General features: G+C 39.7%; 1 protein-coding gene across 3 annotated transcripts in view; it reads right to left on the reverse strand.

The window, feature by feature from the left end:
* Positions 1–17,010, reverse strand: part of Zfyve9 (zinc finger FYVE-type containing 9) — a 144,258-nt gene that overhangs the window by 32,863 nt on the left and 94,385 nt on the right. For all 3 annotated transcript variants that reach the window (XM_051188432.1, XM_051188430.1, XM_051188431.1), the window contains 3 exons: positions 15,874–16,098; positions 13,610–13,692; positions 9,694–9,798 (listed from right to left, as the gene is read on the reverse strand). In XM_051188432.1, the coding sequence (XP_051044389.1) occupies positions 9,694–9,798; positions 13,610–13,692; positions 15,874–16,098 (413 nt within the window). The remainder of the gene's footprint in view (positions 1–9,693; positions 9,799–13,609; positions 13,693–15,873; positions 16,099–17,010) is intronic.

A 17,010-nucleotide genomic window follows, 5' to 3' on the forward strand; every position in this document is an offset into this window, starting at 1 on the left:
CAGGTTACTCTCACCTCCAACCACTGGGCAGCTATGCTGTGCTGCCTAGGTGAGGGGCAGGACTCATTTTCCTGAGTGCTGCAGCTAGTAAGGAGGAGGGCCAACTCTCTCATCTGTTGTAGGTAGTAAGGGCCAAGGGGTAAGGGAAGGTATCTCTTCCCCTTCCCACACAGCCACATGACAGATGAGTAGTTTCTTACTACTTTGGGCCTTGCTCACTCACACCTGTGCTGCCCTGGAGAGGTGCAGGGCATGCTCTCCCAAGTGTTGGAACTGGTGGGGGGCAGAGACAGCTGTCCTGTTGTTCTTATGAACATGGGGCCAACTCTCTCACCTGCCTCGGGTGTTGATGGGTGGAGTAGGGTCTCATTCTTTAGCTCAGGTTGGCCTGAACCTTACTTAATCTGTAGCTCAGACTGGCCTCAAAATCCTCCTGCCTCAGACTCTTAAGTGCTGGGATTACAGTCATGAGCCGCTACAACCAGCTGCTCAATTTCCTGTTTTCACACACTTCTTACAAAGATTTTTTAATTTAAGCTTTGACTTAACCTTTTAAAGCTTATGGACCATTTTAAGTTCATTTTTGTACATAGTATTGAGGTAAAAGGTTGTAGCCATTTTTTAAAAATTGAAGGTAAGTATAAAATTACCACTTTTTTTTTTCTTTTCAAAAAAATTATCCTAACGAATTATCTTGCACCTTTAGGGAATATCAACTATGTGAGGGTCTATTTGGCTCTCTGTTTTGTTTCAGCAGTCTCTTTGGATATTTTCTTAAAGCAATGACAGCAGTTGAGTGTGTGGCATACACCTGTAATCCAGCATTCATGATGCAGAGGCATAGTGTTGCTGTAAATTTGGGGTCACTATGGTTTACACAGCCAAGTTGCAGGCCAGCAAGGGCTCCATGGCAAAACTCTGTCAAAAAAATTAGAGTAAGTCTAAGCCCTCTCAAAGTTATTTTGGCTATTCCTGGTTCTTTTTTGTTTGTTTGTTTTTTAAGGTAAGTTTCTCTGTATGGCCCTGGCTGTTCCAGAACTCATGCTACAGACCAGGCTGGCCTCATACTCACAGAGATCTTCCTGCTTCTGCCTCCCAGTGCTGGTACTAGAGGTGTGTGCCATTACCACCTAACCTGTACCTGGTTCTTTACATTTCCACTTGAGTTTTAGAATCTCAATTTCTCAAAAACAAACAACACACAAACCAAGAAATAAAAACAAAAACATGTTGGTATTTTGAATAGGATTATGTTAAAACCATAATTCAACCCAGGGAGACTTGCCCGCATCGTCTTTTTCATCTGCGGGGTTGTCTTTTTCTTAGCAATCTTTTTGGTTTTCAGGGGTTAGGTCATGCAATCATTTGTCCATTTTACCCCTGAGTATGTCACCTTGTGAGATAGGATCTCATGTAGTCCAGGATGGTCTTGAATTTTTTGTTTTGGTTTATGAGACAGGGTTTCTCTGTGTAGCCCTGGCTGACCTGGAACTAGCTCTGTAGAGCAGGCTGGCCTCGAATTCAGAGATCTGCCTGCCTCTGCCTCTCAAATGCTGGGATTAAAGGTGTGTGCACCACTATCACCTGGCTGGCTGGTCAGGAACTTATGCTCCTGCCACCCCTCCTAAAGGCTGGGTTATAGGCATGTATCACCACACCTCAGTTTTATACAGTGCTGGGAGACAAACTCAGGCCTATCTTCTCCATTTCCTGTCTCATAAGATGTGAACAAACTCTTAGAGCTGCTGCTTAGGATCCCATCTCTGTGGACCAAGCCACTTCAGTCTCCTTGTCATCCCTGCTATCAAAACCTGTATTCTCTGAAACTGATCCAAAACATCTCCTTCCCGAAGCTGCTTCTGTTAATACTTGGTCACAGTGGGGAGAAAAGCTAGCTACCATGACACCACTTTTTGACAGTGCTGAAGTGGTTGCCATGAACTTTTTGTTGCATTTGTTTTGAAATGTCTTTCTCTGTAATTTTAAAAGATAACTTTGACCTGATCATGTGATTCATACCTGCAATACTGCACTCATGAGGCTAATACAGGGTCAATATGCAAGTTTGAGTCCAGCCTGGGTTATTTATATCTGTATCCAACAAAACAAAACAAAACAAAACAACTTCCCTGCATAGGTTTGTTGGATGCAGCAATCTTGGTACATAATTATTTCCTTTCAAAGACTAAATGCATTATTTCATTTTTTTTTTTTTTTATTTTTTTCCCCCTGGCTTTTAGGGTTTCTGCCAGAGGTTGATGTTATTCTGATGTTTGTCATTGTGAATGGCACATTCCTTTTCCAGCTTTTACTGTTGTTTCTTTGTTTAGACATCTTGACTGTGTTAGGGAGAAGTTCTTTGGCTAAGTTCATTTGGGGTTCTCAATGCCTCTTATGTTTGGATATCCATTTCTTTCCCTAGATCTGGAATTGTTTGCTCTAAATTCTTTGCCTTTGTTCTTCTACTCCATGGATTCTTAAATCTGGTTTCTTGATCATGTCCCAGAGTTCTTGGATGTTGTGGTCATGCTCTTTTGTTTTTGATGCTTATTATTTTTTTATTGATACCTGAATTTCCTCAACCTTGTCTTCCATCTCAATATTCTGTCTTCTGCTTGAGCTATTATATTGGTAATGCTTTCTTTCAAAAATTTATTTTTTTAATTTTATGTATATGTGTCTTTTTACATTTATGTCTGTCCACCACATTTGTGTCTGGTGCTGAGGGAGATCAGAAGAGGGTGGTGATTCCCTGGAACTGTAGTTATGGATGTCTGAGAGCTATGTGAGTGTTGGGAACCATACCTGGTTCCTCTGCGAGATGGCATGCTGCCTTACCTTTTGAGCCATCTTTCCAGCTCCTCTTTTTAATATTTATTTTCATGTATATGTGTATGCCGCTGTGTGCGTATTTCCACAGAGGTCATGGAAAGGCACTAGGTGTTCTGAAGCTGTGGTTCCGGGTGGCCGTGAGCCATTTATGAGGGTGCGAGGATGTGAAAAGGCAGCCAATGCTCTCTCCCACTGAGCCATCTCCAGTCCCCAGTGATGATTTCTTTCTGTTCTTTTTATGTATGTATTTACATGTAATTAATTAAAGTTTTTGTTTCTAACTTTTCTGGAGTTTTTTTTAAACTTGTAACTTGTCTTAGGGTTTCTATTGCTGTGACATGACATCATGACCATGGCAACTCTTACAACTTGGGTCGAAGGCAACGGGAAGTTGTCTGAGAAAGTAGTATCTTGAGACCTCAAAGCCCATCTTCACAGTGATACATTTCCTTCAACAAAACCATACCTACTCCAACAAGGCTACACCTCCTAACAGTGACTCTCCCTTTGGGGACTATTATCTTTCAAACCAGCAAGTAATACTTTCCTTACCCAATTTCTAATCCATGTTTCTAGCTCTTTCCTGTTTTGCTTTCATATCTATGTTTTTGTACATTTCCTTTCTTCCTTGCTGTTTGTTTCTTCTTTGAAGTCACCTGTTATTTTTGTTAAGTAGGCCATCCATCCATCCATCCATCCATCCATCCCTCAATCATCTACTTTGTTCAGCCATTTCAGCATTTCTGGATTCAGATATTGGGGAGTTGTGATCTCTCAGATGTTACATTGCCTTGTTTTTTGTTTCTGTGCTGTGATCTGTATGCTGGCTGGCAAGCCACCTCTTGTGATCTTATTTGGAGATCTTATTAGCAGCGACCTACTTCTGGTAGCTCAATCTCTAGTTCCATCCAAGAGAGAGAGAAAAAAACCAAACTGCCATAGCAGCAACAACACTGGACCAAATAAGATGCCAAAATACACTTGACATAGATCAGCACTGACTAATACACTGCCAATAACCACAGAATAGAAACTAGAAAAAATAATGTAGAATGCTCTGGAAGCTAAAAAATTATTTGGGGATAAACGTAGTAATCATAAGAAAATATATAAGGGAAGCAAAGAAAGGCGAAAAGTAAGAAGCAAGGTCAAATAAAAGGGAGAATACAATTAAATATGTAGAAAATTGTGATGAAGAAAAAACTGCCTGCTTACCCAACAATAATGATGTGTAAATCAAATTAGATAACTATAAGGGGATTAAAAAAATAAAAACATAGCCAGGTGGCAACATATACCTTTAATCCCAGCACTCAAAAGGCAGAGGCAGGAGGATGTCTGAGTTAGAAGCCAGTCTGGTCTACAGAATGATTTCCAGGATAGCCAGGGCTATTATACAGAGGAAACCCTGTCTTGAAAACACAAAATAAATAAATAAATGCATACATGGAAGCTTTAGAAAATGCCAAAATACTAATAATGAATATTTAAAAGAGGGGGGAAAAAAAGAAATGTTGGAGTAGATTCTTTCTGGGCCCTTGGACACTGGAGTCTCCAAGGTAAGAGGCATGCAAGGCTATTTTTAACTAAACTTGAATACTCTTTTTTTCCTATACCATTTGCATTGGTGCCAATCAGTCAATGATCAGATATTGGACAGAGCTATCTTTCCTTTAGTAGTTTTCTTTCTTTGTGTACTAGAAGCCTCTGCTGGTCACACTTAGCTTTGCAGTCTATGAGGTAGGCTCCAGTTTGTACAGCATGCCATAGCTAATGCTTTAGCTGGATGTCTCATTAGTGTATTGGCGGCAGGAAAAGTAAACACAGCACTAAAATCTATATAGGCAGATCAGTCTCTAGACTTTGAAAATGTCCTTGAATTTAAACACCCTGTTGCTGGGGATGAGGGTATAAATGTCAAATATCCATTGCCTTTAAATTATCAGTCCCTGTGGCAGTGAGCCTCTTGGCAGAAAGGTTCACTGACCTAAAGCTCAGCATTAGCAGACTGCAGTTATCGTCAGGCAAAGAACCTAGCTGGCCACTAGGTACTACACATGAGGCTACAACCCATGATATCCTTCATTGCTTGAACCAAGTCTCCTTAACCTTTTAGTGTGTTGGCCCCTGGCCTCCACAACTGCCTCCTGCAACAGTCTCTCCCTTGGGACTGTGGGAGGTACAGCCCAGGCTCCCTAACTTGTCATTTTTTCCTTGCTATTGCTCTCAGTCTTTAACAACAATGGTCTTTTAATATAGTGTCTGGCCACAGCCACTTAAACATGGGGAGTGACAAAATGGAACTCTTCTCCATCGATGATCTATTCCACTGGAGGAGTCAGCATCTCATGAGCACATCCATCCATCTAAAGCCAAGGCTTAAAAGAACTACAGGCTTGTCCTACAAGGACTGGCTGCCTCTTCCCACCAAGGTTACTTGGCTTATCTTCTGACTGAAGCTTCTGCTCCCTCCCTACACTAGGGGTTGCTCCTTCTTACTGTGTTACCCTTTGTTTCCCCCACACTTTCCACTGCCCTGCATGCACCCTTTGTGATTTCTGACACTCACACTATTCTCCGTACTTGCTAACTTTTTGTACTTCTGAATCTTATTCATCATGTTACATAGTAGAAGTTTCTTTTCTGCCATTTTACCCTGGAATTTCCTATTTTTATTTCCTGTAACTTGACCAAAAACAAAACAAAACAAAACAAAAAAAACCCAAGCAATCAAAAAACAGAGGCATATTTCTCTTAACAGGGCCATTCTTTTATTTTAAAAATATTTATTCATTTTTGTATATGTGCATGCACTCCCGTGTGCCATGACACATATGTGGAGGTTAGATGAGGTTAGAGGACATTTTGCCATTGGTTTCTCCTCCTACCATGTGGATCCTAGGGACTGAACTCAAGTCATCAGGTTTGGCAGTAAGGTTTACCCACTAACCTATCTTACTGACACTCTTTTGTCTTTTGAAGTTCTCTTCAGCTTGTTAAGATAGCTTAGCAACATTATTTTATGTATAACATGGTTGGTAAGAAAAATATTCCTAGACCCATGAGAACTGCTTTAACCTGTTACTTCCAGTGTTTTCCTCATGTACACACATTCAACACAAATGCTTTGAAGATCTCCTGAGCTTTTTCAGTTCTGGTAATCTTGCTCCAAATTCTAACCATCATAGTTTCTCTGTATTCTTGAGTCTACCTACTCAATTTGGGGAGTCTACCTATGTCTGCATAGGTTCTGCCTATTTATCTTATGGCCTGGAAGAACAGGAAGTAAATAGGGGTGATTATGAGCTTTCCTTCATGCTCCACTGTCTGCTGCTACAGAAGTAGATTCTCTCATAGTCCTGGACAGCTATTTTCTCCCTTTACATCTTTATCATCTTCCCTCATATGAATCTGTAGCTACATTTTCTCTTCATATTAGTAATGTGGGAATACTGCTTCCCTAATTATTTTTTCTGAACTTTGCTATTGTAGAATAGACCTTATCCCCAAATAAGGTCAACTCATTAACAACTGATCTCTGTTACACTATCATGATCAGAAATGCAGCTGATGAACTATGTGAGTATAGAGAACAGTAACATTACAGCAAGAAAACTTTGGATTTCTAGCTGTTGATGACTGAAAGGCAGGGCATTTCCAGCAGCTGTCTGATGTGAATCTTTGTCTTCTTGCATTTTAGCAAAATCTGGGGTTGTAGGTCTCTGATATGGGTACAGGGACTCAACCTATGTCCTCTCCAAGGACAGCAGTGCTCTTAACCACAAGCCATCTCTCTGACCCCATTTTTATGATCTTAACAAATGTCCAGGATATGCTTGGGTTTGACTGTAGCTCAACTACTTCCTAGACATAAGAACAAGTGTTCTATGTCCCAATTTCCTCATGTAAAAAATGAACAGTCGATAATCATTTTATTAAGCACTTACATGTTTTCCTAAACTGCCTGATATATAAACATATACAAGGGCAAAAGGGCTTGACACACAGCCTGACGTCCTGTCTTTCACCCCTGGAGCCCAAGAGAAGAACTGAACTCTGAAAGTTGACCTCCATATGCATGCTATAGCTCACTGGTGCTCACATATAGATTAAATTTGAAGTTTCTTCAGCTGGTTTTTGAAGGCCTTGAGCAAGCCAATATAGCACAATTTTACTTCTCCTAACTATTAGTCTAGTCCATCTCTTCTTCACTATGCAGTTTATGGTCTTCTACTGGGAGACACCCCGCTCCAGTTTTCATGGATGACCATGAACTCCTGACACTCCTGTCCACACTTCCTGAATGCTGGGATCATAAGCTTGAATCATCATGCTACTCTACCCCTCTTCCATTTCAGCTATTTTGAATGTGTAAAGGCACGACTCATTATCCATAATATCTGTCATTTATCTAGTGATAATTTATAAACATTTTCTATATGCAAAGTGCTGTTTTTGTTGGGTGCGCAAACTAGTATAAAATAAGAAACAGGATAGTTTCATGTTCTGTTTTTGTTACAAGGCCTCACTATGTAGTCCTGGCTAGCCTGGAACTCTCTATGTAGCCTCAAACTCAGAGATTCACTTGCCTCTGCCTCAGTAGTGCTAGGATTAAAAATATGTGCCACCATACCCAGCCATGTTGTGTGACATTGAGATTTCATTCTGAAGCTAGCCACTAACTGACCAAATTTAACCAGAGAAGTTTGGAGGGCTGCAGACAGGCAGGAGACAGAAAGTAGTAAGGTGGGGCTGATAGGATTTCAGCCCTTCTGGAAAAGGAACAGAAGAGATAGGAGGTCACCGGTGTCTGCTCTTTTGCTTCTCTGACCTTTCAGGATCTTACCCTGGTATCTGACTCCTGATTTTTTATTGATAAAGAATAATTAAATAAACATTTCACAGCCACATCCTTTTTTTTTTTTTTTTTTTTTTTTTTAATGTAGGTTCCAGGGATTGGACTCAGGTTGTCAGGCTAGTATCCACTGAGCCATCTCCGGCCCCAGTTTCATGTTTCTTTTGTTTTGTTTGTTGTGTTTTTCCAGACAGGGTTTCTCTGTGTAACAGCTCTGGCTGTTCTGGAACTCAGTCTGTAGACCAGGATGGCCTCAAACTCACAGAGATCCACCTGCCTCTGCCTCCTTAATGCTGGGATTACAGTAGTGAGCCACTACCACCTGACATCCAGTTTCATGTTTTATTCAACATATTCTTGGATATCTACTATGAAAGCGGCAGTTTACTTTTGATACCAGCAGCAAATAAGACAGACATATCCTTTACATAACTAAATGTCTCATAGAAAAAACAGACACTAGCCATTGAATTACAAATATAGGATTATCAATAATATGTACAGAATTCTAGAAATATGCTTTGATGGTAGTGCATGCCTTTAATTACAGTACATGCGGAGGAAAGTGGATCTTTGTGAGTCTCAGGTCAGACTGGTCTATACAGCAAGTTCTAAGCCAGCTGGGGCTTACAGAGTAAGACTATGTCTCAAAGGGGTAAACTTTTTTCCAAATTGTACTGTTTTTAAATATGCTTACAATTTGGGCTGGAGAGATGGCTCAGAGGTTAAGAGCCCTGGCTGTTCTTCCAAAGTTCCAAGTTCAACTCCGAGCAACTACATGGTGGCTCACAACCATCTACAGTGAGATCTGGTGTCCTCTTCAGGTGTGCAGGCATACATGCAGGAAGAACACTGTATACTGTATGATAACACTGTATAATAAATCTTAATTTAAAAAAATGTGCTCACAATAAACTGCTCAGGGAATCCTATGGAAGAGAAAATGAAAATGGAGAACACCAGGGAAACAAAGCCTTCTAAGCACAGCAAGATGGATATACACATGAACCCAGAGACTATGGCAGCATGTACAATCCCTGCACAAAAGCTAAGCCAGGTGGGGTTTGAGTCTTGAGACGGGAAGTGGACACCCTCCCCCTCATCCCTAATCCAGAAGCTATCTCCAACTGATAACTGTTAGCAAAGGGAAAAGTACTTTCCTCCAATGTAGCCTCACTGGATAAATAAACTACCCCTAAAGACAGACCCCCATGCCCAGCAGCAGAGGGCAGCACAAAACAAACTCAATGGCATTTTTGGAGGTTCCTTGTCTCACAATGCTTTGCTTGGCACCACCTTTATTCTTTTTTTTTCCCACTTATGGGTCTTCTGCATATACATCAGTTTTGTGGTTTTTATGGGATTCCTCTGAGTGTGAATATGTATGTCTCTGCATCTGTGTTTCTTGTACTTTTTCTCCTGGTAGTTTGTTTTGTCATCCTATTCAAGTTTGTTTTTATTTTATTTTATTGTATTTTATGCTATTTTACATTACTTTACAATTATTCTTTAGATTCCTGTTTGCATTCTAGTGAGAGAGAAAGGGTGTGGATCTAAGTGGGTGGGGAGTCAGAGAAGTTAGGAAGGGGAAATCATAATCAAAACATATTGTATAAAAAAGAAATCTATTTTCAATAAAGAAAAGCAAAGCATTTACTATATGATGGAAAAAGGAAAAAAATCCCACCATGAGTTTTATAGATATGCTATAGCTAACATTATACTTTTTAATAAAAATGCAAGTCTAGCACAATATTGAAAAATAAAATGACACGGGGCTGGAGAGCTGGCTCAGCAGAAAAATAAAATGACACAACCAATTACTATAAAAATCTGGAATTTATCACTCTACCTTTATATATGGAAATTTTACATCAACAAACACAAGTACTAATATAAACTGAGTATGCTATCAAATGAAGATAAAATTTACATGTAATCATGTACTTTTTACTTACATTCACAATTTCAATTATTTAAACAAGTCCCTTGTGGTAAAGTCTTACCTCGTTGTATCTGTTGCTGGGGATTTTGATGCTTGTTTTCCGAACTTCCATGTCAACCACCAAACCTTGAACTACTGGCAACGTATACTGGTAATTTCGGAAGTCCTGGGCAAAGCAGATTGAAGTAGAATTAAGCATGGTAAAAATGGTAGGATTTGATTTATAGTAATGAAAGTAGCACAAGTAGAAATGATGCCAGCACTGAATGAGCTTGCTTCTTTAAACCCAGAGAGGATGTGCAATGGAAACCCTTACTCAATGCATCCTAGTTCATGTTCACTATAAGCCATAGGCAGTAAAACAGATGGCTTCCTACACTCCTTACATGTAACACTAAATAAATGATCATTCTGCTTTATTGCCACTTAACATTTTCTATATTCATTCTTAATTGTCCGTCTTCTTTTAATTTATGGGATTCATTTGTTCTTGTATTTCTTGAACAGTTTAGTTACTCTGAGCATTTGTAGGTATCCAGTATGCCTGAAGCAAAATGAGTCAAGTCTAGAGTGACAGTAAATATAGCTGAATGGCATAGGTTCTTACAGGATTTGATGGGCTTTATTCATTTTTTTCTTAGACATGGTTTTGTTATATAGCCCAGGCTGTCTTTAGAACTTACTACCCTTGATTTCAAAATTCTTTGGTCTCAGGCTTTTCAGGGCTGAGATTACGGACTTAAGTCACCACACTGACACCACAAAAACTTCTGACTTTTATTCTGAGGAGGTTTCTGTCCTGTTTTGACAGATCTGACTTCTTTATGAAGACTAGGTGGTGATAAAGTATACACGAGAGGATTGAAATAAGCTAATAAAAGTAAAGCAGGAAGAGACAGGGATTATGTAAAGTGTTTATAGTTCAAAAGAGTGAAAAATCTGTCAAATTAAAAGAAAAATGGATAATACTTGTCACTTGATTGGATATGGATATAAACAAAGAATAATAATTTTCAAATTATTCTGAATGTATCGTTAGGCTTAAGAAGCTGAAACTTTCAACCACAGAGCTATTGATGAGGATGGTAAGAGAAGGGTATTTCTAAGTGCTTTACGTACTGTGGTACTTGAAATCAAGCACAAGACTACTGATGAGGAAACCCACACAGTGAAATCACAGTGCCCAGTCCTTAGCCTAGTAACTGGTAAGGACCACAGGCCTAAGTGACAAAACCTGGCTTTCACATGTTTTAAAAAGATAGCTGAATAAAAAACTAAGGAGTGTGATGGTTAATACTGTCAACTTCACAGGATCTAGAATCCCCTAGGGTACAGACTTCTAGGCACACCTGTAAGGGTTATTTAGATTAGTTCTGGATGTGCCTATGAGAGATTATCTAGACTTCATTAACTGAAGTGGGAAGACCCAACTGTGGGAGGCATCATTTGATTGTTGGGGTCCTGAACTCATTAGGTCTGCTTCCTGACTACAGATGCCGTGTGACCAGCTGCCTCAAGTTCCTCCTGCTGTGATCTCCCCACCATGATATTAAAAAAATCCTTTTTCCCTTAAAAAACAAAAACAAAAACAAAAACAAAAGAAAAAAAAAGCCAGTATCATCATGAAGGGGAGGGTATCACCAAATCCACTTCATGAAGAGCAATTATGGGGCTGGAGAGAAGGCTCAGTGGTTAAGAGTATGTATTATTCTTCCAGAGGACCCAAGCTCAATTCCCAGCACCCATGACTGGGAGCTCAGAACTCTGGCTACAGGAGAACCAACCCCTCAGGTACACGCGCACGCGCACACACACACACACGCACACACTAGATTAAAAGTTAAATAAATCTAAAAAGAAAGTAAGTGCTGGTTATGTTTGTATATGCTTGTAATCCCAGCACTAGGATGAGGCAGGAGGGTACAGAGTCAAGGCTAGGCTGGGCTACACAAAACATAGGGATTCTCAAACAAACAAATAAACCTATCAACAAAACAAGGAAAGACAATTAAAATTCAAGTAAATCATTTATAAAGATAATCATTTTAGCATTGTAAAATTAGATCAAGGACCTAACACATTCAGAAGTGACTTCATGAAAACAACTGAACTTCAAATAAGGTCAGTCGAGGTCAGGCTGTGACTGCTTTGCCAGCTCTGTCCCGAATACCTGTTAGGTTGTTCAACCAGGGAAAGATATGTTTGATATCTGAAAGTAGTATGTTTGATAACTGAAATAGCTTACTTGTTCTGGAGCACTGTCAACCAGAGTACTAGAGAGTGGCTCAGCTGGCAAAGTGCTTACCCAAGTGTGAAGACCTGAGTTCAGGGTCCAAAACCCACTTAAAAAACCAGTGAGGGGCTGGAGAGATGGCTCAGAGGTTAAGAGCACTGGCTGCTCTTCCAGAGATCCTGAGTTCAATTCCCACCACCCACATGGTAGCTCACAACCATCCATAATGAGATCTGGTGCCTTCTTCTAGCTTTCAGGGACACATGCAGGAGGAACGATGTATGCATAATAAATAAATCTTAAAAACAAAACAAACAAACAAACAAAAAAAAAAAAAACCAGGTGTGATGGAGCCTGCCTGTAATCCCAGTATTAGGCAGGTAGGACAAGGATCCCTGGACCTCACTTGCCAGATACCCTAGCCTAATTAATGGACTAGGACAGTGTCTGAAAATGAGGTGGCTGAGGAATGACACTCACAGTTGTCCTTTGGTCTACATACACACACATGGACATGGGGACACACACACACACACACACACACACACACACACACACACACACACAGTTTAAAACAGAAAGGTGGTTCAAGACTGCAATCTCAGCTACTCTGAAGGCTAAGGCCAAAGGATCACAAGCTTGAAGCCAGCATAAACAATTCAATGAGGCTCTGTCTCAAAATAAAAATTTAATAGGGCTGGGTCTGTAGATGTAAGTCAGTGGTAGAGTATTTGCCTAACCCTGAGTTCAATGCAAGTATCAGAGGGAAATGAGCAATAATCTTTGTGGCTAGTAAAAAGGGACAATGGGGCTAGGCACATGGCTCAGTGGGCAAAACCAATTCTGAAAGCATGAAGACTTGAGTTTGAATTTCAAGAACCCACGTAAAAGTTTGACTCATACCACAAGTATTTGTAATCTCAATACCTGTACATGGAGACAGGAGGCGAAGGCAAGAGAAACCCTGGAATCTCAAGGCCAGCTAGTCTATATGCAATGGTGAATATCAAGAGACCCTGTCTCAATAAAAGGCAAAGACAGACACCAGTGGTTGTCTTCTGACAGACATGTTAATGTTCACATGTAGCATGTAGCATGTTAATGTTCACATCCACAGATGGACATGCACACAACACAAAAGAAGGGTCAATCATTATGTTAGCCTCAGGTTGCCAGCTTGTGGGGGAAACACTCATGCAGACTAGTTAGAGTTTAACAAGGAGTTCTGGGAGGTGGAAGAGGAAACACTCTAAATAACCAAGATTAACCTTATTCTGTGAAATATGTAGCAGTAATGTTAATTGACCAAAATTCTGTTCTAAATAAACAGCCTGCAACACATATAGCAGAGACATAAGAGAGATCAATAGACAGACAGGAAAAAAATGTACACCCTAGTCCATACACAGACCCCTGAGCAAAAGAAACCTTACTGGCATGTATTTGAACATAAACTTGGACCACTTTTTAGCTAACACTGAACCATACAGAAATAGTAGCTGTCATTCTTACAATGAAAACAAGACAAGAATCCTGCAAGGTCATTGTGTAGGTCATTGCCTTTAATCAGGGCTGGAATTTCATCCAAGAGCTCCACTGTTTTTAAAAGCATCTCTATGTTCTCTTCTACAGCATAGAGCTTCACTTGACTAAAGCAGCAAGGGCACAGCTGACAACGAAATAATGATACCCTTCCCTTCCCCTGCACAAGCACAAGAAATATAAAAAGAAAATTCCCACTTACTGCTAGAAGATTCATGATGGTGTGTCCAGTCTCTCCAAACAATGGCTTCCGAAATCTGACACTGAATAGTGGACAGGGGTAAACTACAGAAATGAGAAATTATCAGATTAAATTTGGCAGGTTAAATTTCTAGGAAAAGAGATATCATAGCTAAAATAACTTAAATATAATTATATGGCTCATGATGAAATTTCAAATGGTGGGCTCAACAGAATTTAGTACGGTTACAGATAACTTCTGAGCCAGACTTAGTCTTCTGATGACCAGACATCTTTTGATGCAGTTTCTAAAGTGACTCAAGCAGGCCCTATGAAGTAGCTGGATTGGTATGATCCAGAAAAGCAAGTGTCTCTGCAAGCCCCTGTGCTCAAGATGTGTATGAATTTATTCTTCTATACCTTCTAACCAAGATCCTCCTTTTGGCTCATTAATCAAGTTTTCCTGTTTGAAATGACAACACAAGACAAAGAAACATGTGCTGCTTTCTCTGTAGGCAATCCTGTTTCTTTCTTCTGCTCATTTGTCTTTGGAGTCCCATCCTGGAACTCCTTCATTCTTGATCAAGATAAAGATAACCTTGGAGTTCCCAAAGATTTTAACAATAAGCATGGGTTTGCAACACAATATACTACTATAATCATAATTTCTTTTTTCCCCTTAAATAGATTCCTAAGAGTCTATAATCATATCTTAGCCATTTCTGAATTTTCAGGCCTTGATTAAATGCTGTTATTTTGTTCTTGGTTTTTTGAGACAGGGTCTCACTACGTACCTTTGGCTGGCATGGAATGAGCTATGTTGACCAGGCTGGCCTTGAACTCACGGAGTTCCACCTGCCTCTGCCAGCTCAGTGCTGTGATTAAAGGTGCAAACCACCATGTTCAGCCCTTGATTAAATTATTTTTCTTTTGTTTATATTCATTTATTTTAATGTGTAAGAGTGTTTTGCCTACATGTATGTCAATGTACTACATTTGTGCCTGGTAACCCCAAAGATCTGATGAGGGAATAAGATTCCCTGGAATTGGATTTGTGGGTAGTTGTAAGCCATCATGTGGGTGCTGGGAAATGAACCTGATCTTCTGTAAGACAAGAAGTGTGCTTAACTGCTGAGCCATCTCTTCAGGCTCCCTTGATTAAATTCTTAATCAATGAATAACACATAAATAAAAATATATAGAAGTGACAGCTAATCATATTGTCAACTTGACAATACTTAGGAAGAAGGAATCTCAATTGAAGAATTGTCTCCATGAGACTGGCCTGTGGACATATGTACAGTGGCATTTTCTTGACTACTAGTTGATGTACAAGGGCCCAGGCCATTGAAGGCAATGCCATTCCTACACAGGTGAGTGTGGGCTATATAATAAAGGTAGCTGAAGGTAACCCTGGGAGCAAGCTATTAAGTAGCACTCCTCCATGGTCTCTGCTTCAGTTCCTGCCTTGAGTTCCTGCTTTGGATTCCTTCAATGATGGACTGTATCCTATAAGCTAAAATAAATTCCCTCATAAGCTGCTTTTGGTCATGGTATTTATCACAGTAACAGAAAGTCAACTAATACAAAAGGTGACTTGTTGGAAACATATTTTCTGGTTTATAAAATAATGTTTCATTTATTACTTTATTTTATTCCTTTGAGGATGTAGTGTAACATGAGGCAACCATTAAGATCACCAGTTTATAAAACAAAACAAGACCCAGACAATTTGAGAAGTTAACAATCAGAAAATCTGAGTTATTTTCCTAAATTATAGAGTTAGTGAATGGTGGAGTTGAGGACCTTCTTATTCAAGGGTTCTGAGTCCTGGACCAGGGCACTTCTAAGTAGGTAAAGATACAAAATTTAAAGTAAAGCTAGTAAAGTAAAAAAGTGTGTCCCACACGTAGCTGTACTGCTATAACCATGGGCACAGAAGTCTTATTAGTCAGCTCACCAGGCGAGAGTCATCAACATACCACTGGTTTCCATTATCAGTCGGAGTCAAGTAAAATGAAATTTTATAAATGTTTCTAAGCAAGTAATAACAAAATGTGCTCACAGGTATACTATAAAAAATAAAGATACTTGTTTAAATTAATTGTTTCAAAGATGATGTTTTTATCAGTTCGTTCCATTATACCCATATAATTGGTCATATTTAGCACACATATTTTCAAAAGGTTACTCTTACTGAATTGTATCACCAGAGGGGGATCAAAATATTTCAAGCTTTATGTAATCACGTCTCAGTTGTATAGCTTAGAAGACATCTGTACTCACGTCGATATTCAGCTCCAAGTCTTAACATTAGCCGAATGGGAAAAACTTTGGCCCAAGGGGTTTCCCATTTCTGGATGAGAATCCCAAACAGGTAAGGTGGGGTTGGAAGCACTAGGTCTTGCAGTGACTGGTAAGTAGATGACACATATAAGAATCCACCATGTTCTTTACTGCCCAGGAAACTTTGACTGAAGAAAGAATGTCCCAAGTTGCCCACAACATTCCCTGAAACAAAAAGTTCATAAATTATTTTCTATTAAGAAAGCAATCATATTTTAAGTAATTATTAATTCGTACAACTGAGCTAGACACAACCAAATACAAATTCCCAATCTTTTCCCGTAAAAGACACATATTTACAAGTTTCATTTTGTGTGTTTGTGTTTACACATGTGTATGTTTGTGTGGAGGCCAGAGGTCAATTTTGGATACCATTTCTCAATAGCAATCCAACTTTTATTTTTGAGATAAGCTCTTTTATTGGCTCTAGGGCTTGCTAATTGGTCTAAGGTGGCTGGCCAGTAATCCCTCAGAAATCCACCTGTCCATGTTCTTGCAGATATCGGCAGCATGTTAATTTTAACTATTGAGCATTATTGCTGCCTATGAATATCTCACATCAGCTAAGTATACCAGATTCATGGAGGTTGACCCCTTGTTGCTGTCTGGAGACACACTCTCATGTGTTGCACTGGCTGTTCTGGAACTCACTATGTAGATCAGACTGGCCTTAAATTTACAGAGATCCACCTGCCTCTGTCTTCAAAGTGCCAGTTTTCAAGATGTGAGCTACCACATCCAACACATCTAAATATTTATCTTATAGGTATATGACTGAGTGTATGTATATTCGATTGCACTCTGATGCTCCTGAGACTGTCAATAAAGTTTGCTTTGAGTCAGAGGGGAGAGCTAGCTACTAGCTGATCAAAATTAGTCATAGAGGTTTTGGAGGACCCAGGGCAGATAGAGAAACACAGGAAGTAGTAGGGCAGGGATTAGGGAGAGTTTCAGCCTTTTTGGATGGATGACGAGAGACGAGGGAGGTCACTTCTCTGCCACATCTCTGATCATTCATATTCTTACCCCGATATCTGGCTCCTGAGTTTTTATTGATAAAGAATAATTAGATAAACG

This window comes from Phodopus roborovskii, unplaced genomic scaffold, assembly GCF_943737965.1.
Source record: "Phodopus roborovskii unplaced genomic scaffold, PHOROB, whole genome shotgun sequence".
NCBI classification, from domain to species: Eukaryota; Metazoa; Chordata; class Mammalia; order Rodentia; family Cricetidae; genus Phodopus; species Phodopus roborovskii.